Raw genomic sequence first — 27,141 nt, forward strand, 5'->3', positions numbered from 1 at the left:
TGTCTCTGCGTCTCCCCTGTGTTACACGTTTCTTGTCTAGTCTCACTGGTCTCTATGTTTGCGCATCTCCTGTGTCTCTCCAGTCAGTCGTGTCTCCTTATCAAGTTTGCATCTCTGTGCCTATCTTATGTTTCCTGTTTTACTTTGGCAGTCTTGTGTCCTTTGTTGGTGTTTTCAATTTTGCTTCCTGCCTGTCTCGTTTCGTTTGATTAGCTGTGCTCTCCTGCTGTGTCTCATTCCCTCGTTACTCCCTTGTGTAATTAAGCCCAGTGTTTTCCTCTGCCCACTGTCGTCGAATATGATACGTTTCTTAGCGTTTCTGTTTCCATCGTTCCTAGTGTTTAGTTCTTCATTTCCATGTTCATGTTTTGGCTTGTTTTTCTCAAGTTTGTTTTATGGATCATTTTCCCAGCAAATAAAGCTGCTGCTTTAAGTTTATGTTTCTGTGTACCAGTCCTGCATTTGGACCCTTCGTCCTGCCTGCACACACCCACACATGACAATAAGTGCTCCAATTTGAGTTTATGAAATTGAATGCAAAAAAAAAAGCTGTACTCAAACCACTCTAAGAGCTTGTCAGCCTAACTTTAAACACTTAGCCTAACTTTACAGTCACCACCATTTTTTGAGGAAAATGTAAAATTCTGATTCATGAGGACTGAAATATTTGTAATGGACCCATTGTAGTCTAGATCATACTGCAGGTAGTAAATTAGCCAAAGTCTGCTTCCAGACACAATTGAAAAAAGTAAACTACATAGTGTTACAGAGTTGACATCTCATATTATTTACTGTGACGTTGTGAAGCTATACCAACATCAATATGTGAAGTCAGGCATTTGATAGGTTCTAGATTGTTCCTGTGACCTTTATATCATAATGAAGAGGCCAACACATTAGACTGGACCAAATGTTAAAACACAATTAGCCACGCTTTTATGAAATGACACATTCTTTACATCAGCTGAGAATAACAAGCTTTGAATAGGTAGCAATTAATGCCCTAAAAACAACTTGCAGTTATATCACATTTTATAGTTGTATACTGAGCACTCAAAGATCATTAGATTACATTCGCATCTACTATAAGCAGTTTAAAATCTATATTGGCTGTGGATATGAGATAGTTAAACTGTGAGAGAAAGCAGAGCAAACCCACACCGGAGAACATGCAAAGACCGCGGCCAGTCCAGAAGCCTCCGAACAGTAGCAACGGCTGGAACTTCCAGTTTAGTGAAGTTCAGTCACAAAAAAAACAAAAATGTGTAAATCAGCAGCAATATATATATATATATATATATATATATATATATATAAAAACACCCAGCACGCCCCTGCGGGCGGTTTATCCTTCAAGCTCGGGTCCTGGGAGCTTGAGGGTCCTGCGCAGTATCTTAGCTGTTCCCAGGACTGCGCTCTTCTGGACAGAGATCTCCGATGTTATTCCCGGGATCTGCTGGAGCCACTCGCCTAGCTTGGGAGTCACCGCACCTAGTGCTCCGATTACCACGGGGACCACCGTTACCTTCACCCTCCACATCCTCTCGAGCTCTTCTCTGAGCCCTTGGTATATATATATATATATATATATATATATATATATATATATATATATATATATATATATATATATTATGGAATGCCATTTAGGAAATTATTATATATATAGAATGATCTTCTGAATATATTGAATGAAACTTGAATATATAGAATGATCTTCTGAATATATTGAATGAAACTTGAATATATAGAATGATCTTCTGAATATATAAAATGAAACTTGAATATATAGAATGATCTTTTGAATATATAGAATGAAACTTGACGTCATGGAGGCGCTTGCACCATCTAGTGTTTTCCTTGTTTGTACCTGCGAGGAATGGCACTATGAGCCAGTCTGCACGGAATCTTGTGGCTCAAATTCTAAGTAATGAGGAGCTAATAAACACCCTGGTAAATGCATGTTCTGGCCAACCTAATATTAGTACCAGTGTACTGGATCGTAGTACTGATGAAGAAATTTATTCATTGTTTCATCGTGGAAGACCAAATGCAGTGAACCTCTCCGGTTAGATAGCCCCTGGTTATCCAGCTAACGTTATGGAGAACATGCCTTCCACATTACAGGAGTCCCGCACAACGGGTCCCATCTACAATCTTAGACCTTTCACTCGAAAGGGCCCAAGGCAGAAGAGGTAAGAACGGAACTAAATGCACTGAAATTACTAGTGTAAGGTTAGTAATTGGCAGGTTTCAATTGCTAGACTAAGCTAAGTAAACAAAAATATCACAGTAAAAAACAGTGTGCAATAGACTCACAGCGTGTGACTGTGGAGACTAAATTGTGCACAACAGTTAATTTGTTTAATTGTGGAAACATGCAATTTCTATAATATTTCACGCCCCGTAAGCTTAAAATGCAAACATTGTGTAAAAGCAAAGCACATAATTCAGTACTTACAATACATAGTTTTTGGCAGTATTTTTTGTTGCTTTTTAAAGCAACAAAAAGTACTTTGTGAATTCAAGAATTTTTTTATGTGATTGTTAAGTTTCTCCACCCACCCATCCCACTATCTTCCATCATCTATCCATCCATTCATCCATCCATTCTCTTCCACTTATCCAATTCAGGATTCCAAGAGCCTATCCTAGCTACCATGGGGCTAGAGGGTGTTTATTAATGCAAATTGAACATGTGTACAGCATGGTGTATTTTTTTTTTTAATAAAATGTACTTCATTGATCAGAGAAGTGTGAGTATATTACATGCAGAAATGTTTACTTTGCCTTTATCCTCTATTAGGTTTCCAGCACAGCTAAGCAGGTCACATTCTGTGGCTCAGTCATTCACCAAAGAAGTGGTTCTCTTGCAGGACCATCTAACTGCACATGTGCCAAGGCGTAACAAAAAAGCTTGGCTTTTTGAAAATGGACATAAAATCTGCACTGGAGTTTAGCTGTGACTGGGACTCAGACAAAGTAATGCAGGCAATAAGGACTGCCTTCCAGCCAGTTGTTGAAGGATGCAGGTAAGCTTCAGATCCTTTTTCATAAAAAGACTTGTTTTGTTACTTAGATTATTATACTATTAAAGGTCAACTTTGGGTATTTCCAAAAAGGATCTATGAGCACTGATCAGATGACTGGATTGATATCTTTTAGAGTTAACAAAAATTAAACCTTTTAATGTACTGTATTGTATTGTAGTCTGTTATCATTAACAAAACCTTCATATACACTGTTTACTTCTTCCCTAGGCTACAGATTTTGCTGGCATGCCACACCAAACTAGTTGAGCCATAACTTCAAAGTCTCCATTCACAGACTTTGAATGGAGACCTTGTAAGAAAAAACTGTTTCATCAGAAGTCAATTTATGTCAGACCTGACAAGGTCATTTTATGTGAGGACAATGAATCAGTAAGTAATCCTGAGCATTTCAACAAATGTATGTATGTTCAGAAAATGAGAGTGAGAAAGGCAAAGATGGATTTTAAACTCCCTTAAACATTGTCACTTGTATTATGTTTTAATACATAATACATAAACATAATATTAATATTTACTATGCCATTTTGTTGAGTAGCCATACAAGCAGGCAGGATTTCACAGAAATGTTGAATTCTGACAAATGCGGTAAATATTCCTATCTAAAAGTAGCTCCAAATAAACTGGAAACCATAGTGCATTTATAAGTATATAAAAGATATATCTCCAAGAGATGTAATACTAGAAAGTACAAATAAATAACATGCTAAATTTGGGTAAAATTAAGGGATAAAAGGGTACTAATTACTAGAGATGGCACGATACCACTTTTTTATGTCCGATACCGATACCGATATCATAAATTTGGATATCTGCCGATACCGATATGAATCCGATATAGTGTTTGTTAATCAACAAAACTGTTTTTTTAAATATCTTGCTGCATTTTGTATAAGTTCATACTCAAGTTTAAAACAACAACTACACTAAAGCTATTCTGTTATACCTGTATGCAAAAAAAAATATTTCATAGTTCAGCAATACTGATCAATCTAATAAACTTAAACCTACTCCATCCTCCCTATTCTGCTATTTTAAAGAGTACTTAGCGTAAATATTAAGCAACCTAACTAATAGGGTTCCAACTCCCAGCAACAACAAAAATAAATAAATAAAAAATAGGGAACCACCCCTCACGCGCCACCTCATGATGCTTAATCGACGTAATCAACCTTAATTTGATGCAGTGTGAAAAAAAAAATGCACAGAAATCAATTATTTTTCAAGAAATATTAAATAGATTCAACATCTTTCTTCAACAGAATTGCAGACTGCACAGATGGTACCTTCCCAAAGGAAAAAGTACTATAGCTTACTAGGGTATATATATTAGACTTAATAGTTACTATATACAGTAATGGACTTCTATTCATTTTACATCAAATTAAAACTTTGGGTGTCAGATAATTATTTATTAAAAGCTAGACATTTTAAATGAGAATAAGAAAGAAAAGTATGTCTTTGTGCTCACCTTTTCCCTGTTAATGCCCTATCGGCCCCCCTGGCTAAACTTTGCTAGATCCGCCCCTGCACAGTTACCAGCGTCAGCTATGTAGAAAAAGATCCTGGTGTAGAAAGTAATATTAAATAAATTCTAACAACAGCTTATCAAGCTTAAACGTGCTGCTGTTGTTTATCCACTGGTTTCCTCTTTCTGGTGCAAAGTGGGCCAAAAACAAACAAGGGAGACGGACTCACAACAGAAAAGCCGATCAGCTGATCATTAAGCAGTTTCATGATTGAAGTAGCAGCAAGAAGAGGCAGTCGCTCCATATATCGTTTGTTAAGCTTAACGCAGGAATGCTTTACAAACATTCAGAGATGGACTTACACACTTGCTTTACTTCTCTCGGGGATAACTTTGTCGGAGATGAAATGCCGGGTTGCTAGCGAAGCTCCAAATGCTATCCAGACCACCGACAGGTCCCGCATGCCACAGCCGCTCTATCACGTGATGCATACTGCTCCGACGTGCTAACGTTCCGAGGCGAGTTACGGCGTGTTGCAAGTTTTGTGAGGTGCTTTCGTGATATTTAATGGATCGGATTACATTTTTTATTTTTCTCCGATATCCGATCCAGTAATTTAGGTCAGTATCGGACCGATACCGATACGTAATATCGGATCGGTCCATCTCTACTAATTACTAACTATACAACACTATAATCATAGCTGTATAATACTAACTGTACAATAAACAAAGACAGGACAGAGACAATACGAAGTGGATTGTGCAGTAGGTATAGAATACCAAGTACCGATGCAAGTGCTGAATTTGCAAGGAACATTGTACCCAAATGTGATTTCAGTTTCACTTCAGTGTATTAAAAGCTTAGATAAATGCATTATTACCAATCCTGTTTACTGAGTACAAATAATAGACTATTTCTGCATCCACCTAAGCTTAAATTGTTGTGGTCTTCACTAACTTCTTTTTTCAACATTATGGTTTCACTGTATAGATTAAATGCTAATTAGCTTCATGTGTGATTTCCAAAGTACAGCTTAATTTTCAAAATATGCATGTTTTACTTTTGCATTAATCTTTTGGTATTTTAATGTATCAGTATACCAATAGTCTTAGTTAAAATCTCATTTTGATTTTGTATTTTTCTATCTTATAGTTGAAAGTGATGTCTCTTTGGAAAATATTCTTGTTTTCTGCACTGGATGTGACGGCATTCCAGCCCTGGGTTTTTTCTCCAAAGCCAAGCCTTGAGTTCATCACTAACTGCAGATTTCCAGTGATCAATACTTGTGAAAATATCCTTCGTATCCCAGTTCATGTAGTGTACACTACTTTCAAATCAGACATGGATTTTGCAATACAGAATTCACCAGGATTTGGAACAGCATGATGTGTATTCTCAAGGATTGTAGAAATGATGAGGATTTTGTTTTTGTTTTTCTATTTTGCATATGCATGTTTAATTTTCTTGTTTTTTGTTAATGCTGTTAAACCAGCGTCAGATTATCAACCTGTCCAGGGTGTACTCTGCCTTTCATCCTGTGGTAGCTGGAATAGGCTAGCAACATGGATAAAAATAAGCCGAAGAGAATGGATGGATGCATTTTGTTTCAGTTTATACGTATGAGGCATATTTTGTTTTTGGATTGTAGTTTATCTGTTTTCCTGCCTATATGGCATGTTTTGTGTCTGTTCTCTGATATGACCCATAGTAACATTAGATTATTTAGTACCCCTGCAGGGAGCAAAAGAATATGCCACAACCTCACTGTTACATAGAATTCAATTTTCTCAAATGCTTCCTGTGTCCAGCTATTCCACACAATGCAAAATGTCAGTGGCAATGTCATAACATACAGGTTTATCAGCCATGTTTTGTATTTCTGATACCTTTGTTTATTTTTTAAATATTATAGCTAGATGTGGTCATTGAAAGATCTGCCACCTATAGCAACTTTTCTTTACATTTTCAAATGAGATGAGTTAAGCTTTATTTCAGTGTCCCATTTGAACATTTATGCTTTACATTGAAATTCATATTAATTTTCACTTGATTTCTAGCTTAACTCACAGGTTTAAATTAGGGATGCACCGATACCACTTTTTTGGAAACGAGTACGAGTACGAGTACTTGCATTTCAGTACTCGCCGATACCGATACCGAGTACTTAATAAAAACATGATTTAAATTTGCAGGTAACAGCTTTAGTCCTATAATTTAACAAAAAACAAACAAACAAGGGACTAGTTTGGAATTAAGAACATTTATTTAAAATGAAAAGCATGTTGTATGCAACATATTACAGAATAAATAATTATAAAAAAACAAAATTTAATTTTAAATTTGTTTGTCTGTTTCTCTGTTTAGAAGTCTCACTAGCACAGTCACAGCTGGGATGACATCAGAGGCTAGTGCGTCGTAGCTGCTCACTTTTTTAGTTAGTTCCTCAAAGGGGGCGAGGATGGCAACAGTCGTCTCCATAAGAGCCCATTGGTGAGCGGTGAGATAGTCAGGGAGTTCGTGCACTCGCTTTTGCTCAATGAGGGACTGGAGCATGTAATATGTGCTGTTCCAGCGCGTCTGTACGTCCTGCTGCAGTCTCTTTATTGGCTGGTTGAGCTGTCCCTGAATGTCCTCGAGGCGGGAGTAGGCTAAGGCGGAATGTTTAAAATGCCCAACTATTTTCCGTCCCACTGCTATAGCATCAGCTATGCTCCTCTGTGCTAATAAGCGTGGGTAAATAAGCGTGGGTAAACTCTTTGTACTCGTTGTTGTGTTGGGATTTTAGGTGCTTGATTAAATTGCTTGTGTTAAATGCGCTACCTTTAGAGCCTCCTCTGGACAATTTCGCTGAGCACAATTTGCAGTCCGCCTTTGTTTTCGCATCTTCATTCACTTTGAAATAGTTCCACACAGCTGATATGTCTCGCCTCGCTTTCTCCCCACTCTGAGCTGCAGCCGGGGCCTGGGGGCGGGCACTCGGGGCCTGGGGGCGGGCACTCGGCGCCTGTGATTAACCCCTTACATGCCGCTCAAACATAGACAGGTCTCAGACCGTGGTATCGGTCCTCGGTATCGGGGGACTTTTAACGAGTACGAGTACTTTAGAAAATGCGGTATCGAGGCCGATACCCGATACCGGTATCGGTGCATCCCTAGTTTAAAAAATAGTTTTTGTTAGGTTAGGTTTTGGAACACTTTTGAAAAGTGTTACAGTAACCCTAATGAAAACATATTTAAAGGGGGGCTGACGGTATCTCCAACACTGCCAGCAAGTTGTCTATAAATGTGACAGACATGAAATATATAATAATATATAGCTGAAATATGAACATTATATCATCATCACACTATATGACATTGCATTCTTATCAAATAATGATACTGCTACTAATACTACTACTACTACTACTACTACTACTAATAATAATAATGATAATAACTGTTAAACATAACCTGGTTTACATTCTTTAGGGAATGTTTAAGGATTTTGTTTACTTGATTAGACAGGCTAATTGCATTTTTAGTTTGTTTTTTTCCTTTCCCTTTCTTTTCTTTTCTTTGTTTTTTTTAAGGTCAGTGTTGCCCTGTTACTACAGAATACTCTTTTCTTCCTCTGGGTACTGGAAATACACAAATAAAGTGTTCTGTGTTCCTACCTTTTATGTGTTTTTTTTTTTCCCAAATATCAGCCTGTAAGAGTTTAAATAAAAACATTTCTCTGTTTGATAGTTAAAAATGTATAACAGGTATTTTATTTAATAAAAGAATCACAATTCATGTTTATTAACAGATAAATTACATCATATCATGATATGTAACATATAGTGTGACATTTTTTTTACTGTGACAAGTATGGTTTGTCATGAAAGAAAAGTATATTTTAAACAATTTATTTGACTACTTTTATGATTTAAATGGCACAAAGGAATATGAAGATAAAACCAGTCTTATCAACCTTTACCTAAATAATAGCCTTGGAACTTTTTCAATATTGTGATATTTCACAATTTTTAGTGTCTGGCACAAAAAAAACATTTTCTAATGAACACAACCAAATTTACTAATAACCGAAGCATCTGGCATGCATATTCAGAAGATCATTCTGTATATTCAAGTTTCGTTCTATATATTCAAGTTTCATTCAATATATTCAGAAGATCATTCAATATATTCAAGTTTCATTCAATATATTCAGAAGATCATTCTATATATTCAAGTTTCATTCAATATATTCAGAAGATTATTCTATATATTCAAGTTTCGTTCTATATATTCAAGTTTCATTCAATATATTCAGACTTTGATTGTAATATATAGATAATATTTTCCTAAACGGCATTCCATAATCTCCGTTAACGAGCTACCACAGATCGCCCCGTGCGTGGGGCTGGGGCCAACACGTTAACGAGCTAACTGCGCTAACACACTAGTTCCCACCAATGTAATTGAGCATTGCGTGGCACATCCGACATACTGTTTTACTTTAGTCCATGACGCGCTTACCTTCAGGGTCATACGTCATATGAAAACCAAAATAGTTCCAAACGCCACATATGAATGAGGGTGGGGGAGGTTCAATTTGCCATGTTGCAAGGAGAGCTTAACTTCTGTCTCGCTAGCTTGCCTTGCGCTCAGTGAATCTGCGTTCGACTACTCCGCCTAGGCTGCACTGTCGAGCGCAGATCCACTGAGCGCTCAACACAGACAGCATCGTCAGAAGGAAAGTTGATAAGATAAATTAAAAATTTTGTATTGTTCGATACATATGCGTACCGAACCGAAAGCACTGTATCGAACGGTTCAATATCGATACGAGTATCGTTGCACCCATAAAATATATATATATATATATATATATATATATATATATATATATACGGCAGCAGTGATCAGCAGTGATGCTTGGCTACAAGTTGAACAGCCACAAAGGGGCAGTACCCTCCATGGAGAAGGAGGCTAGACCCCCTATGCTAAGCAAGCCTACCGCAAACATGAGCGAGACAGATAAATATGAAGGCATGCCAAGAAGGCATCGGTGGGCAAGAGACGAAAACCTGAAAGATAGGATCATGGCCAAGCTTGAAACCTGGACCCCCCGTAGCCGGTTACCAAGATTACGTGAAGTACCCTCAGAAGGTCTGCTAGATGATGTTAATGCAGCACTACGAACGATACCTACAGCCACGATTACCGACACTAACAAGCTGATCTACAATACGGCAGCAGTGATCAGTGAGATGCTTGGCTACAAGTTGAACAGCCACAAGGGGCAGTACCCTCCGTGGAGAAGGAGGCTAGAGGCTAAGATCAAGGTAGCACGGAGGGAGGTTAGCCAACTATCAGAGTTGCAGAAAGGCGCGATGAGGAAGGTGCCTAAGAAGTACAGGAAGCTGTCCATACCTGAGGCCTTGGAAACTGCCAAGCAACGACTCACAGCCTTGGCCAGCCGCTTGAAGAGGTAAACCAGAGAGATAGAAGGTAAGAGAATAAACCAGCTGTTCTCCACGGAACCAGCCAAGGTGTACTCTCAGTGGCAGGGGAACAATATGAGAACAGCACCACCAAGGCTGGAGGCAGAACAATACTGGAAGAGCATATGGGAGAAGGACGCAACCCATAACGACAATGCTCAGTGGCTAGTGGATCTGAGGGCAGACCACGGCGACCTCCCCGAACACAGTCCAGTAACCATCACAGTTGCAGATATCCAAGAAAGGGTCTCCAGTATGAAGAGTTGGACAGCACCAGGCCCTGACATGGTTCATGCCTACTGGCTGAAGAAGCTGACTGCACGCCACGAGCGCCTGGCAGCACAAATGAACCAGCTGCTAGTTGACGAGAGACACCCGGAATGGCTAACCGAAGGCCGGACAGTCCTGATCCTCAAGGACCCCCAGAAGGGACCGGTCCCCTCCAACCACCGACCAATAACCTGCCTACGCACCACGTGGAAGCTCCTGTCAGGCATCATAGCGGCTAAGATGAACAGGCACATGGGTCAATACATGAGCACAGAAAGGGATGGGCAAGAATACCAGAGGCGCAAAACACCAGCTACTGGCAGACCAAGCAGTCAGCCGAGACTGCAGGACCAGACTGACCAACCTGTGCACTGCCTGGATTGATTACAAGAAGGCCTATGACTCAATGCCCCACACCTGGATCCTGGAATGCCTAGAACTATATAAGATCAACAGGACTCTGAGAGCCTTCAGGAACTCAATGGGGACGTGGCGGATAATACTGGAGGCCAACCTCAAGCCCATAGCACAAGTCACCATCAAGTGCGGGATCTACCAAGGAGATGCTCTGTCCCCACTGCTGTTCTGCATAGGCCTGAACCCCCTCAGTGAGATAATTGACAAGACTGGCTACGGATACCGACTACAGAATGGAGCAGTTGTCAGCCACCTCCTGTACATGGATGACATCAAGCTGTATGCCAAGAGTGAACGAGACATCGATTCATTGATCCACACCACCAGGATATACAGCAATGACATCGGAATGTCGTTCGGGCTGGAGAAGTGTAGTTGGATGGTAACAAAGAGAGGGAAGGTAGTCAGAACGGAGGGGATCAAACTACCAGAAGGCAACATTGCAGACATAGAGGACAGTTACAAGTACCTGGAGATCCCATAGGCGAATGGGAACCATGACGAGGCCGCTAGGAAAGCTGCAACCACCAAGTACCTGCAGAGGGTCAGGCAAGTCCTGTGGAGTCAGCTGAACGGTAAGAACAAGATCTGGGCTATCAACACCTACGCCCTGCCCGTGATCAGGTACCCTGCTGGGGTAATAGGCTGGCCAAAGGAGGAGATAGAAGCCACTGACATAAAGACAAGAAATCTCCTTACCATGCATGGAGGGTTTCACCCCAAGTCCAGCACCCTGAGGCTGTACGCTAAGCGGAAGGAAGGGGGCCGGGGACTGGTGAGTGTCAGCACCACAGTCCAGGATGAGACAAGGAACATCCACGAATACATCATGAAGATGGCCCCAACTGACAGTGTGCTCAGTGAATACCTCAGGCAGCAGAAACCCAAGAAAGTGGAGGAAGGCGAGGAACCATCATGGAAGGACAGGCCCCTGCACGGTATGTACCACCGGCAGATAGAGATGGTGGCTGATATCCAAAAATCCTGGACAAAGCTGGACTGAAAGACAGCACAGAAGCACTAATCATGGCAGCACAGGAACAAGCACTAAGCACAAGATCCATTGAGGCTGGGGTCTATCACACCAGGCAAGACCCCAGGTGCAGGCTGTGTAAAGATGCTCCAGAGACAATCCAGCACATAACAGCAGGGTGTAAGATGCTAGCAGGCAAGGCATACATGGAACGCCATAACCAAGTGGCCGGCATAGTGTACAGGAACATCTGTGCCGAGTATAACCTGGAAGTCCCGGGGTCAAAATGGGAGATGCCCCCAAGGGTGATGGAGAATGACCGAGCTAAGATCCTGTGGGACTTCCAGATACAGACGGACAAAATGGTGGTGGCTAACCAACCGGACATAGTGGTGGTAGACAAACATGAGAAGATGGCCGTAGTGATCGATGTAGCATTTCCGAATGACAGCAACATCAGGAAGAAGGAACACGAGAAGTTCGAGAAATACCAAGGGCTCAGAGAAGAGCTCGAGAAGATGTGGAGGGTGAAGGTGACGGTGGTCCCAGTGGTAATCGGAGCACTAGGTGCAGTGACTTCCAAGCTAGCCGAGTGGCTCCAGCAGATCCCGGGAACAACAGCGGAGATCTCTGTCCAGAAGAGCGCAGTCCTAGGAACAGCTAAGATACTGCGCAGGACCCTCAAGCTCCCAGGCCTCTGGTAGAGGACCCGAGCTTGAAGGATTGACTGCCCACAGGGGCGAGTGGGGAATTTTTATTTTTTTTAATATGTGTGTGTGTTTATATATATACACATATATATATATACACACATATATATAAGTGTAGCAAGTGTATACATATATATATATATGTGTGTGTGTGTATATATATATATATATATATATATATATATATATATATATATAACCTAACCCTAACCCCTAACCCCATATATATATATATATATATATATATATATATATATATGACAAAAAACAGTAACTGACTGAAAAAAAATCTCAATCCATTTTCATTTATAAAATAAATGTTCTCTCAATTTGCAACGAATCTGCTGTTGAACTTAAAATGCCTCAACAGTGACATCTGCTGATATCAGGGGGGCAGGATCTCTTCTTTCAACTGAATACACTTGCCTTTTTTTATTCATTCATTCCCTCTTAATGAGCACGGCAGTTCAAATCATGGACAAAGGGAGAATGTCCTTCCTTGCCGATCAACAACCACAACAAAAAACTGACATCAAATATGTTTAAACACATGACTAAATGTGACATTTTATCTGTTCCTTTTCAGAAGACATTTTCTTTATTAGTCCCAACAATTAGCTCAGTTTTGTTTGTTTTTTTATTGCTTTATTACTTTGTATAGTATGGATGGCTTTAAGGGAGGTTTTTATCAGTAGGAAAACTTGTGAAAATACAGTTAAAAGTCCAAAATTTCTGCTTGTTTGTTGTGAGCAGCAGCTCAACCAAGAATTATAAATGGCTTCTCATGCACATTCAGTCCTGTGAGACTCATTTAGACACTCTTTGCTACAGGCAGACATTTCTGCATTTCTGCCATTCAAAAACACTTTGTTTATAGTGTTATATGAAAGCCTTACTTTTATGCATTTGTTACTACTAAGGAGAACACATATGAGGTTTAAGGCCTAGACAATTTTTTATATTTTTTTTTGTCTTGCACAATGGAAAATGTCTGAAAATAAAAGTGGGTATCCCTTTATCCAGCTCTTAATTTTATAAATTCTCCAACATGATGGAAATGCAGCCAGATGCTGCTCATTTTATGTTTTTGCTTGTTTTTGCTCCACAAGCTTGCACTTGGCTCTCTGTGTACCTGGCCTGTACTACTACACTTGTCTTCAGATCATCTGCCATCCTTCCTTCTTTTACATAATGGTATGATCCAAGTCTGTCTGTACATGCGATTGCTCGCATGGTGTGCCAATCAAAATAGAGTCCCGCCCCTGTCTGCATGAATTCTCAGCAGGGCTGAAGATTTGGCTCCCACATACTGAGGGGCCATTAATTACTGACATAGGAAATTATCGCACGGCCCGGATAGAAATGTATAGTGGGCCATATGTTTGAGACCCCTGCAATATACAGTTTATTAATTAATGGAATAAATAGCTAGGGTATTTATATTATTGTGTTGTGTGACTTCAGGCTTCAGAGAAGTTGGCTTTCCTCTCATATGCACAGTCCTATATCTCCCTCTGGGTTATTTAAAGGGCCCATTCATCCAAATTAACAGAGCGCCCATATCTTTCATGTTACCTAAAGCTTTCTTCAGTCGTGTTGCACTGCTATTATTGTTTTATCATTAACTATTTTCATGCAGTTGAGTTGAAACCATGTCATTATTAGGTAATGTTTGCTGCAGGCAGTCCAAAAAGGACATTCAGGTAAAATGCTTCTCTAGTAGTTCTGCTATACCTGCTGCTTGAAGTTGCTGTAAGAATTCTTCTAATGCTAATAATAGAGAGTAGAGCGTCGGCCACAGCGATCCCTCCCACTGCAGTTGCATATTCATTCAAAACAGAAGCATTAGAAATGCCGATCAGCTCACCAGCACAGAGCAGAAGCCTTTCAGCATTTTGCTGTTGTCTAGCTCAATCGTATCACTTTGAAGGAGTCTATTCAGAGGTATTCATGCATCTGCCTTCAGGCTACAATGGCAGCCACTTTATAAACTGTCAGGCTGCTTGCCTCAAGCTTTCGGTTCATATTGTTTCCTTTCTTTAATAGACTTGGAGGAGTTCATCAACTCCTTCAGTGGCAAATGCAGGCACAGAATAGCAGGCTGGCCTCCTTGTCCATTTCAACCCAGGTTAATTTTTTTTTTCTTCTCATCCTGTTAGCGGCCCACAACATACATAAAAGTTGTTTCTGCACACTTGCTCATGCCTGCACACAGCAAACACAAAACATTTCGCAGTCTGGGCAAAAGCAAATTCTTCAAATCAAGATATTTTTTAAAATTAAAAGACATAAATATAGGCACACAGACAAGGAAGATTAATTATATTAAAATGTCATTTTCATCAAACTCCTGTTTTGATGTAAATGTGAATATTTTTGTTATGCCATCCACAGTAATTGCGTGTCAGCTGAAATATGAAATTACAGCAAAATTTTGGACCGGTTTGCGTGACTTTTTGATGTGCTGTAATTAGAGTTAAACACAATCAGAGAATAAATCACTACTACTGCTGAGGCTGTTCTCGTGGGTCAGGTTGTAGTAAAACCTACTAAGAATCGCATGCTGTGCTAATCGATACCTTTAGACTTCTCTCAGAACAAAGTGAAAAAAGATTTTTGTGCAAAGAGCTGCAGCAGATCCATTCACTAATCCAAGGTTACTAGCGTGTCAGAGTGTGGTCCCTCATGAAGCCACAGTGTGAACAATGCTGTTTCCACCATGACCAAAGACTGTGCTAAAGATTTGGCTCGAATTATTTTTATTGCAGTGATAGAGAAATGGCTGATAATCCAGTTTCATTCCTATAAACAGAGTGAACATTTTCTCACCCACCAACCAAAAACACTGTTGGGCCTTTATACCCAAGTAATCTCTGTTTATTTAAGGTTGCTTTTTTAGCCAATAACTATGAATAGATGGTGTTCACTAAATGAACTTATGGAGAAACCCACAGAAAAGCCACTCACCCCCAGAGAAATTAAACTTGCTAAATAATTCTTAGATGATTTCCTAATCATCCAATACAGATAATCACTTACACACACTCTCTGCTCATTTTTGCTTGTTTTATGTTTGTCATAAAATTTAACATTTGAAACAAAAATTAAACAGGCAGTGGGACATTAAAGATTTCAAACCCTCTTTTCAGTATTATACTATGATCTTGTTCTTTGGATCCTCCTTTAATGCAAATCTTTTCTTTTCATGCTTAATTTCATTCATATTAATTAGGCGCAGGCCCCAGCACTCACATTTAAGATAATATCTGAGGAGTCTGGGTTTTTGGAATTTTATCCTAGTTTTCCTGGGACCTTAACAATATGGAATTCCATGAATAATACAGCAACAGGATGATTGGTTTACATGTTTATATTTTTATACTGAAAAATAATAGTTAAAATTTTTACTTTGCAATAAAGCAAGAGAACTATGGCCTTGTTATTTCTATAAATCCAGATATCTGCTTTGATATGTTGTTTTTTTTTTTTGTTGTTGTTGAATTGTGAACATTATTCCCCCTAAATCTCAGGGGCATCTCGTTTTTAAAGACTCACAAGCTATATGGTGTTGCTGTATTATAAAGGAAGTGATATTGCAAATCAACATGTAATCTACATTAAAACTTATCCACGCTTAATTTTTAAGCTATTTTAATTTCAAAATAAATTCAGTGGTGCTGCAGATGGAAGAATAACCTAAAAGGCATTACAAAGCTGCTGCAGAGTATTTCTGGTCCGACTGATTTTGGCAGGGAGCGGTGTCTTTAAAGACAGCAGAGTTTAATCCTACAGCTAGCTGTGAGAGAAGCAAGGTGCAGAAAGAACATTCTCTGAATGGTCTGTTAGCATACAGCGGAAAGTTTTCCCGTGCAGCCAAATGAACCGGATTAAAGTAGATATTTCCCTTCTACACCCTGACACAGGCAGCTAACAAACCAATCAAGCACATGATATCAAATGAAGTTCTTAAACCTTGAAAAGGTGAGTGAAATCTTCAAATCTAAAAAGGCTTTTTAAGGTTTCCAAAAATGTATCTTGGCATTTAGTGTTTTCCGGCTATGAGGTATTCCACTCATTTAAAAATACATGTAAAACGTTGATCAATATAATTCATAGAATAATGACACGAGTGATACAAATTCAGAATTAAACTAGAACTATATAGCCGAGGTATAATATTTCTTTAAGGTTTCAGACTGACCAAAGTGTTAACATTGCATGATTTTGTTATAATATTGTTTGTGCAAATATTATATTGCTCTCTTTGCATTTGCACTGCGTATATCCTTTACAAATGGGTTGTTAATGGGATGCCATAGGCTTCTGACTGCCCTCATCCCAGTTTTGCCTGCTTGCTCTTTGTGGACCATTCCTCTTTTGTTGGCTGATCAGCTTCCTATTGGGTTGCCAGACAAGATCCTTGGCATTTGTCGGCAAATGAAAGAAGGATTAAGGGATGGCTACTAAACACTCCACGGCTAAGAAGTGGGCTGCTATTCTCCTATTCAAAGCCCTCTCCCAGTTCAGCAGCTCCCCTTTATATATATTTGTTTTCTCAAAGACAACATTGAGAAGTCCCCAGTTCTGCAGAAATAAAGGAAAGTCAGGCCGGCAAACATGCTTATAGTTGTTGAAAAGGAAAAGAAATCATACAATTAGCTGCACTCTAAGTACCAACAATTACAATCAAGTGTGATGTTTTCTTGGTGTAAACCTTTAAGATGTTTCATATGTTGAAAGTATTAAATGAATTTATCAACTACCTAAATTGGTGGTAACTGAAATGTCTGAAAGAAATCAGTCTCTGTTTGATGAGACTATAGAAATGGAACCAATACTCATAAATGGGAATAAGAAAATATTAGCAGATCAACTGGTGTAAAAATAGGTATTCTTCTCTGATGTTCTGTAGAACCTGTGGATCCTTCTGCTGGTCACTGAATTTGATTCATCCGCATTATCATTGTCATCAGCAGTAATTCAGTATTATCATTCATCATCAAAGCAAGCTGCGACAAACAAAATTAATTTCTGGGCACATGATACATCTGAACGTCTGTTATACAGAGCATTAGACTGATTATATGCAACATAACAAATTATGTGGAAAATATTCTTGTTAAATATCTCGGTGCCTATTTTTAAGGCATATTTGAACAACCAATACAATGCTCCAAAACACATGTGAATCACTCCACAAATAGTCTTCACTTTTATTGGAAATTGCAGTCTTCTTTTCACATGTAATCCTTAAGTTGGATGTGAAAAATAAAACTCAGAAAATTCCTCCACATACGTAAATGAAAACATGATCACTAAAACAACTGAGAAGTCTGAAACTTTTACTGATTTACTGCTGAAAATTTTTCTTAAAGTAGATGTTATCAAAGACTGGAAATACAAACTTGTTTAGTTATTTATTCTGTTATCAACTGTTAAAAAACCTCTAACGGCCACTAATGAAATCTCTGCTCTCCCTGGGGCAACAACTTATATTTAGCATTGTTCATCTTTGACAACAAGCCCTGAACCTGCTTTAATCTGAAACCTTACTGTCACACATTTCTACATTAACTGACTCACTTTCTGATGTCTGTCTTTTATATGATTTAAATATTTCAGTTTTGATCTTTCCACACAGTAAGGCTATTCGAATAAAACATTCTCATGTTGCTTTCTGATTTTTCCTATTTGCTGTGTGTCTTGTGTTACTGTGCTTTATCCTGTTCCTCTGTGCGTCTGCAGTGACCCAGTTTCCCCACAGGGATCTAATGCTGTCCCTGCCCACCTCCAGAACCTCATCCAACTATGATTCCCTTCATTTCACATGGTGAGAGAGAGGGAGAGCCTAGAAAAAAACGCTTCACGTAGACAACTGTAATTTTAAAATGTATGTTAAATATTTCTCTCTGGTTTTAAGGAAGGCAGCTATTAATTCACGATGTGAAAACTTGATGTCATTTGTTTCCAAATAACCACAATGATTTCACTCAGACATCACAGGAAGAGAGGCCGTCCCTCTAAACAGAGGGCTGGACAGATCCTCTCTCATATAGAAAATGGGCTTTAATTATTATACAGGCAAGCCTGAAGGCAGTGTTGGCTTCAGCTAATGTGATGAACCCTCATTGTGGCAGTGTCACTACAAATGCTACAAATAATGAAAAGCAACAGAGGATCAAAGCCTCTAAGCTCCTCACTTTGCTCCAGCAGCTTCATACCTTCCTCACCTACTTTTTCCTCTGCTGTTAAAGTCTGAAACAGAGCAGAGGAAGCGTGCCCTCAGGTCTCCCTCAGGCCAGCATACCACCACAGCTTCAACAGTCAGCATTACAGTGGAACCAGCTTCTGTGAACATATGTGCCTTTTTTTATACTTATAACTCATTTGTAAGGGAGTAAAATTTCACTGTTATGACGCAAAACAACCTCTGCATCCATAATCACAGACTACTAGCATGTCTATATGTTGATTCTTTTCAAAGCTTTAGGGACAGTGTTAGCTGATTCCTAAGTCTCTGCATTCTTTTGTCCTTCAGAGGAATGATTTGCTATAAAATCAGTGCATCCTAGGAATGTTTAGTCGAGGGCTACGTGATGATGTTTATAACATCATGGTCTCACATCACTGATTTTTACATTTTCACTAGTGATTAATTTATTTTATCACTCGCTATAAAAATTAAGACTTTTGGTTATATTGGATTTTTATATCACTTCTTTTATCAGTACAATAAAGTGTTAATGTAACATACTATATTAAAATGCATTTTATATTCATATGCCGTGAACAAAATTTCTCCACAAAGATTTGGAATCAGTGTGATGGGATTTATTTCTGATGTTTGGAAACCTTCTTTAGTTTTACATTTAAAATTCAATACACTTTTTATATGTTCATTGTAATATTTACAATTCTTTGTTTAATTAAAACGAAATAAATTACATGTGCACTCTGGGATGATGCCTTCAAAATGCTATATTTAAGCATGCCAACTGTTAGCGCAGGTCAAAGACAGAAAAGCAGCAGATCCTCACACTGACGCAAATGCCAGCAGCATTTTTGAATTTTTACCCCACGAATGACTGTGACACATCACTGTCATGATGATTTTGACTCACTACTCATTACTGCTGATACACTTCCACTGACTTCCAATCCCCTTTACATTTTGTAACACAGCTGTTAAAAATGTGAATTTTGGTGCACAACAGCAGGGGAGAAAAGAGAGGTTAATCCCAGTTTAATACAGTGATGCACAGCCCAGGACCGTGGCTGTGATGATTGTGTTATCTGCAGACAGCATTTAAGTCTCCCTCAATTTCAACCCAGGTAAAATAGCTGGAGGAAAGTGAAGGTGGAGTAGAGTAAGTGTGAATGCCCGGGGAAATTGTTATTAATAGCTGCAACTTCCCACAGACTGTGCTCTCTGCAAAGAAGCTTCCCCTTCACCTCCACTGGATTTGTTTGAAGTGCTTTCTCTATCCTCACTGTGTACCTTTTCTCTTTCAACCAGGCTGGACTCTAGAGGTTTTTTTTCTACATAATGCTTATTTATATCTTTAAGACACAGCATACGCACTAAATAGCTATAAACTGTAGAAAGAAAGCCTAGACAGCTGTTTAACTGGATTCCGGTCACCTCCAAGAAGCATTTTCAGTGTTTTCTACAACGTGACAGTAATTTACAGAACCAAGGCCATTACTTTGAAGCTTTGATATGTACATTTAGCAAACGTAAACAATGATCCTAACTGAAGATTAACAGTAAGTTTGTCATTTATCAGTTATATGCAAATGTCAGACTATCACGTGTGTGTGTGTGTGTGTGTGTGTGTGTGTTACTTTTAAAGGTTATTTCAAATTAGGCTTTCTCATTTTATGTCGTTTTTAGCTTGTCCCTTGCTGTAATCAGTGCTCACATATCATGTAAATAAAAAAATCATCTCATATAATGGATCAAATAAAACTGGTAAACAGTACCCTTCAATGAGTTTGTCTGAATCACTACTGCCTCTTCCATTCAACCTAAAATTCACTCTGACTCCTGCTGAAATATGTACAGCACGCCACCAAAAGTAAACATTAAAATTAAAATTAAAATAATTATATATATATTTAAAAAATACTATCTAAACGAGGGGAGCGGAAAGCTTACAATCTCATGAATTTATGCTGCAGGCTTCACACCATGAAGTGAGCCACTGAGAGATGAAAGTGAAAAGAAATAAAAGGCTCAATTTAATCTGCTTTAAGGCCCTTCAACAGCGTGTGCCTGGGACTGTGAGAGTGAGGGCTGATAGGGGATAAATATATTTCTTACCATGCCTTCCAGCTATTACACCCCTCTCCAACACAGACGCCTATTCAACAGAGGCAGGTTTCATTACCAGCTGTAATAGGCTAAGTCTTCAAATTATGAAATGCCAAGCTCGGATGACACAGAGACACTAGCTGGGCTGATCTTTTGAAGAATGTGGAAAGGGGGAGACTTGATAGCTGTTTGAAAAAAAAAAAAATCACCAGTGAAACCAGTGGTCAGAAAGCACTGGGCCCGCTGCAGGCCTCAAGTTTAAAGAACAGACGGCCGTCCACAAGCTACACTCAAACATGCTGCATCGACGTCACTTTAAGAAAAATGAACTAAACAAAAGCTTCCAACCGCCATGTATACCTGTGTATATGAAAGAAATATGAAGAGGGGATATTTAACACCTTCCATTAAAATCGTACTATAACGATATATTTACTATGCCTTTTCATTTTAAAAGTTGTGAATTTAATACATGCATATATGTAATTGTGCCATTTTTGGCTAGGTTCATGTATTTATTTAGCGTTTGTTTGTTTGTAGGCTAAATGTCATTTCAGAGGAAAATTCTGCTTGAACTTGGTATCCACACACGGAGCTGACGGCCTGGCTCCTGCCGCCTGTGATCGGTATGGACATTTGTCACCGTTTAGCGTGATGGGAGCCCGCGCCACCGCTCACCATGAATATTTAAGCGGCTCCAGGCGGGAGAAGTCATGGGACAAAACGCCCGTTTAGACCTGATTAGCAGACAGTTAGCCGCTAGTCCTCCCGGGGCCTACCTTTGTCCCCGAGGATGCCGTCGATGCTGTGTTTCGTTTTCTTTTCTCCGTCCTCTTCCTTTTTATCGCACTCAGCCTCATCCTCCTTTTTCCCAAAACGAGCGCGAAGTACACGGCTGATCGAACTCACTGCGAGCAGAAAGGCATCTTTAGCAATAACATAATAATAATAATAATAATAATAATAATAATAATAATAATGTTTTTATATTAAATTCACTGTTATTCTATTATTATATCATTATTATTTTATTATATTGTACTGTTATTATTTTAGTTATTACCATATTACCATTTACAACGATAGCAACAACAACAACAACAATAATAATAATAATAATAATAATAATAATAATAATAATAATATATTTTTCGTGATAACTTCCTTGATTTGAAAGTCTGTTTTTATGTATTCATCGGGGAGGGCAAAATTCAGAGAGTAAAACTGAATTAAACGCCGCTTACCAGAGGAGGCCTCACCTGAAGGGACTGTGCTTCTGTCACACACCCCGTCCTTCAGTAGCTTATCCCGGATCTCCCAGCTGAACATGCCAGGGTTGTCCCGCTTGTACTCTTCAATCCTTCTCTCTACATCCGGCGTGGCTACCTGCTGCAGGTCGCCGTGAGCCACACAGAAACAAGGAGAGTGAGCTGAGCCACAGGCTACAGGCCCCGAAATCTTTCGAGTGACTTTTTAGAAAGCAGGTGGAAATATAAACTATAACAAGGCTGTGGAAGCCTACAGATAATCTACAGATTACTAACTTATTATTTAGCCTAGTGGTATTGACAGACAATTATCCGTGTTGTCCTTTAGATCGTTTCTCTCACCCGGGGTTTGCTGCCACCTATGGCGCCGGGTCGGATGGACCCGGTCTCTTGGTAGCGGCAGAGGATCTTGGACACGCAGCCGTGGGAGACACGAAGTTGGCGCGAAATGACGCAGGGCCGGATCCCGTGGTGGGCCATCTCGACTATCTTGTGTCGGATATGGTTGGGCAACGGTCGGCCGTTAATGAAGACCCCCCCTAGCTGGTTGACCCGTCCCTGGCCCAGAGGAGTAGATACTGTGGATGACACAAGGCCAGATTCGGTACAGAGCGGCTTTAAGCGCAGACTGTTGTCTGTTATTAAATAATCCAGTTTGATGACAGGCTATTTTTCTTATCAATCACACGTAATGCGAGCCCGGTGTTCTTTCAGCTGTTCCCTGCCAGTATTCACTGACAGTACCACGTGTCAATTGTTTTCAAATCTCATTTGATCGCCATTAAGGGCTAACACTTCACAGTTCCACATGCCAAGCAGAGGAGGTGAAGAGCACCTGCTGCCACGCTTCACTGTTCGCCGTCACGCTGTCCAAATATTGGACTGATCCTCTGCTTCTGCCGGTGGGTGCCAATTTCCAGGCGCGCGGAACTTGAAGCAATCAAAGTGTCTCTGTTTTCTCTGGAATTTCTAGTCGTTTTCAATTCGCTGACAAAGTGGTCACTGGATGATTAAGTGTGCTTGTGACCGGGGCCTTTAATATTTAGCATAAGAATAATACAACGGAAATTGTATTAGCATAAGAATAATGCAACGTGGGCTTTTTGGGGTTTTTTTTGTGGGCGGGGGGGCACTTGCCTTTATTCATGCAATTGTGTTCACTGCCAGTCCTTGCACACAAAGTTTACCCTGGAGTTGAGGCCTTAACTGTTAAGCACGCTGAAGGTCTTCTCACGTGCCTTTAATGTTTAATGCAGAATATTTGTTTGAATAATCTTCAAATTAGGCTCGCATTTTTTTTCAGCCTCCGCACAAAATCTACCGGAGTCTGAGAGGCTGTTCAGGGCTACTGTCAAGCTCCTACCTTCCAGAGGGAATCCAGTGCGGGGATAGTTCTGTCCGGGAGCCGGGCGCATCATTCGTGGTACCGTTCCTGGCAAAGACGACATTGTAGCATTAAAAACAACAGAAAAGAAAAGAAAAAAAGACAAGAGAAAAAAGAAAATAAAAGAAAAAAGATGGACACGTTTAGATGTCCGATTCAAGAGTTGATTTGTTGGTCACACGCGTTCTGAGGATAAAAAGTGGCAGTCAGATCCAGCGTGGAGCAAAAATCAAACAAACAAGCAAACAAACGAAAACGGCGTTTGGATGTTAAAATGTGAGCCCACAGCATTCAGGCACACGGGACTGCTGTGGAGCGGAGTCCTTAAAATGCTAATGTGCTCGCAGTATACAGTTGTTCTGTCTGACATCAGTTTATTTTCTCCCGGAGAAGTCCGGACCAGGCGGACTGGAGAATGGACGATTTTTCGCGAGAACCAATAGGTTCTTGGCGCTTTCTCTTATTTGAGGGGGAAAAGGCTCCAACAAGTTTCAGCAGCCAATGAGAACGAAGAACACACAAACGTACACACACACATACCAAACCCACGATACACTCACACTGAAAATGCAGGCCTTAACACAGACTTAGCACATCCTCCACACCCGCACATCCGCCTGTACGTCACACTGGATGGACACAAAACACCAGCACCTGTCAAATACAGGCTACTGCAAGCCAGTGCAACTACTCTATAATGAACAGCTGCAGGCATTGACGTGTGCTGTGCTCACTCTTTCCTTTTATTTACAGCTGGGAAAAAAGAAGCTTAAGCTATTTATTTACCCCTATTTATTCTGATGAATAAATGGCTACATATGGTTGTGTTTTTAATATATTCTTTATAATTAAAACTACATTTAAAAAAAAATTAGAATTAAAGTTTCAGTCCATACATAGATACATTCACACATAGAATTAATTGTCTAATTGATCAACTATATGATACAATAATAGGCACAATTTTAGGGGTGATCAGCTCTTATTGTTTGACCAAGCAGACAAATCAGAAAAGTCTATCGTTTCTTATAGCCCTGAAAGTCTCTTGCAGACATCGTGTTCTACTGAATCTCCTGAGACAAATCCTGAGAGAAAACTTGTCTTTTGAGAGATAAATGGTATTTAGAGTAAAGTAGAACTGTTGCATTACATGAGCTGCATTCGTAGGGATGTACTGCAAGAATGTACTATATACAAGTACATATTTGAAATCGTCAAATCAGCAGTCGTTATTCAAACTAGAGCTGAGAATTCCACAGATAGTGTTTGTATAAATTTATTTATTTTAAATTAATAGGTGTGTCTTTTTTCAAATTTATTTGTCACACTTTGTGGATGTTATGATACCAAGCAAAGCCTGAAAATGCTACATAACATTAAAAACATCCTGAATGCAGAAGAGAAGGCTTCAAAGTGTTATAACAAAAAGTGAAACATTTGCTGTGGATTCAGAGTATTCTACCCTGTGATATCAGTGAAACTGTTCAACAGCTTTTTTTGGGGGGGAAGGAGCATTCCACAGTATATACAGATCTTTACTAAAGAAACATTATGAATTCTGGTTTAACTGTACATAAAACCAGGACAAACAGATTCAGGGATAGCTTCTTTCCCAGAGCTATCACCGTAGTAAATAAGCACAAAAACAATTGAACCTATTCCATACCGTTACTGTCATTAAATTATGCTGCTATTCATACTGTCGTATATTAATGCTGCTATCCTGTATATATTGTACATACTATTGTTTGAGTACTTACGATTGTTTTTTTGTACTTTTTATATTTTACATTTATATTTATTATTGAAACTTGCACCAAGGGAGTGGCACTCCAATTTCGTTGTACTCTGTACAATGACAATAAAGGCTATTCTATTCTATTCTATTCTATTCTATTCTATTCTACATCCTTAGGATGTTTTCTGACACAGCTGAATTTAATTCAGTTCAATGGTTCAGTTCATATAGCACCAAATCATAACAACAGACACCTCAAGATGCTTTACACTGTAAGGTAAAGACTCTACAAAAATACACTAAAAACTGTGTTATTGTAGAAAACCCCAAAAATCATATGACCCCCTTTGAGCAAGCACTTGGCGACAGTGGGAAGGAAAAACTCCCTTTTAACAAGAAGAAACCTCCAGCAGAACCAGACTCAGAGAGGGGCAGCCATCAGAATAATCAGAATCAGAATATTTTATTAATCCCTAGGGGAAAGCCATCTTCTACAATCAGAAGAGATTAATACTAACTAAAGATTAAATGCAGAGTGGTTAAATGCAGAGTGGTGTACACATAGTTAGTGGACAAAAAGGTGAGTTAAGAAGAAACACGCAATCTGGGAATCCCCCTGCAACCTGTTGCAGTGTAATTAAGGGAGGATTCTCAGTCACCTGATCCAGCCCTAGCTTTATCAAAAAGGAAAGTTTTAAGCCTAATCTTAACATTAGAAAGAATGAATGTCTTCTGAATCCAAACTGGTTTCACACAAGAGGGGCCTGAAGGCTCTACCAATCATTCTACAGGGTGGGCCATTTATATCGATACACCGTAATAAAATGGGAATGGTTGGTGATATTAAAGTCCTGTTTGTGGCACATGAGTATATGTGAGGGGGCAAACTCCTCAAGATGGGTGGTGACCATGGTGGCCATTTAGAAGTCGGCCATCTTGGATACAACTTTTGTTTTTTCAATAGGAATAGGGCCATCTGACACATCAAACTTATTGGCAATGTCACAAGAAAAACAATGGTGTGCTTGGTTTCAACATAACTTTATTCTTTCATGAGTTATTTACAAGTTTCTGACCACTTATAAAATGTGTTCAATGTGCTGCCCATTGTGTTGGATTGTCAATGCAACCCTCTTCTCCCACTCTTCACACACTGATAGCAACACCGCAGCAGAAATGCCAGCACAGGCATCCAGTATCCGTAGTTTCAGGTGCTGCACATCTCGTATCTTCACACCATAGACAATTGCCTTCAGATGACCCCAAAGATAAAAGTCTAAGGGGTTCAGATCGGGAGACCTTGAGGGCCATTCAACTGGCCCACGAAGACCAATCCACTTTCCAGGAAACTGTTCATCTAGGAATGCTCGGCCCTGGCACCAATAATGTGGTGGTGCACCATCTTGCTGGAAAAACTCAGGGAACGTGCCAGCTTCAGTGCATAAAGAGGGAAACACATCATCATGTAGCAATTTCAAATATCCAGTGGCCTGGAGGTTTCCATTGATGAAGAATGGACCCACTATCGTTGTACCCCATATACTACACCAAACCATCACTTTTGTTGGTCCAACAGTCTTGGAGGGATCCATCCAATGTGGGTTAGTATCAGACCAATAGCGGTGGTTTTGTTTGTTAACTTCACCATTCACATAAAAGTTTGCCTCATCACTGAACAAAATCTTCTGCGTGAACTGAGGGTCCTGTTCCAATTTTTGTTTTGCCCATTCTGCAAATTCTGTGCGCCGATCTGGGTCATCCTCGTTGAGATGCTGCAGTAGCTGGAGTTTGTAAGGGTGCCATTTGTGAGTAGCTAATATCCGCCAAAGGGATGTTCGGCTAATGCCACTCTCCAGTGACATGCGGCGAGTGCTACGCGTGGGCTCTTGCTGAATGAAGCTAGGACAGCCACTGATGTTTCTTCATTAGTGACAGTTTTCTTGCGTCCTCATTTTGGCAAATCCAACACTGAACCAGTTTCACAAAACTTAGCAAGCAGTTTGCTAACTGTAGCATGGGAGATGGGTGGCCTCGTACGGTGTATTGCATTGAAATCTGCTGCAATGACCCGGTT

At 39.7% G+C, this 27,141-nt stretch overlaps 1 protein-coding gene across 9 annotated transcripts in view; it reads right to left on the minus strand.

Annotated features, from left to right (window-relative positions):
• The window catches only part of LOC146364366 (paired box protein Pax-7-like), a 97,812-nt gene extending 74,037 nt beyond the window's left edge, over window positions 1-23,775 (minus strand). Inside the window, exons 1-4 of one of the 9 annotated variants that reach the window (XM_084918160.1) lie at window positions 23,309-23,775; window positions 22,288-22,523; window positions 21,922-22,063; window positions 21,457-21,585 (exon numbers count right to left, since the gene is read on the minus strand). In XM_084918160.1, coding sequence (XP_084774286.1) covers window positions 21,457-21,585; window positions 21,922-22,063; window positions 22,288-22,523; window positions 23,309-23,393 — 592 coding nt within the window. In that variant the 5' untranslated portion in view covers window positions 23,394-23,775. Of the gene's footprint in view, window positions 1-21,456; window positions 21,586-21,921; window positions 22,067-22,287; window positions 22,524-23,308 lie in introns of all 9 variants that reach the window. The other 8 variants (XM_084918162.1, XM_084918159.1, XM_084918164.1 and 5 more) reach the window with 8 other exon arrangements.
• Window positions 23,776-27,141: the final 3,366 nt, after the last annotated feature.

Source organism: Perissodus microlepis, chromosome 20 (genome assembly GCF_051167445.1).
Source record: "Perissodus microlepis isolate ML-2025 ecotype Zambia chromosome 20, ASM5116744v1, whole genome shotgun sequence".
NCBI lineage: Eukaryota > Metazoa > Chordata > Actinopteri > Cichliformes > Cichlidae > Perissodus > Perissodus microlepis.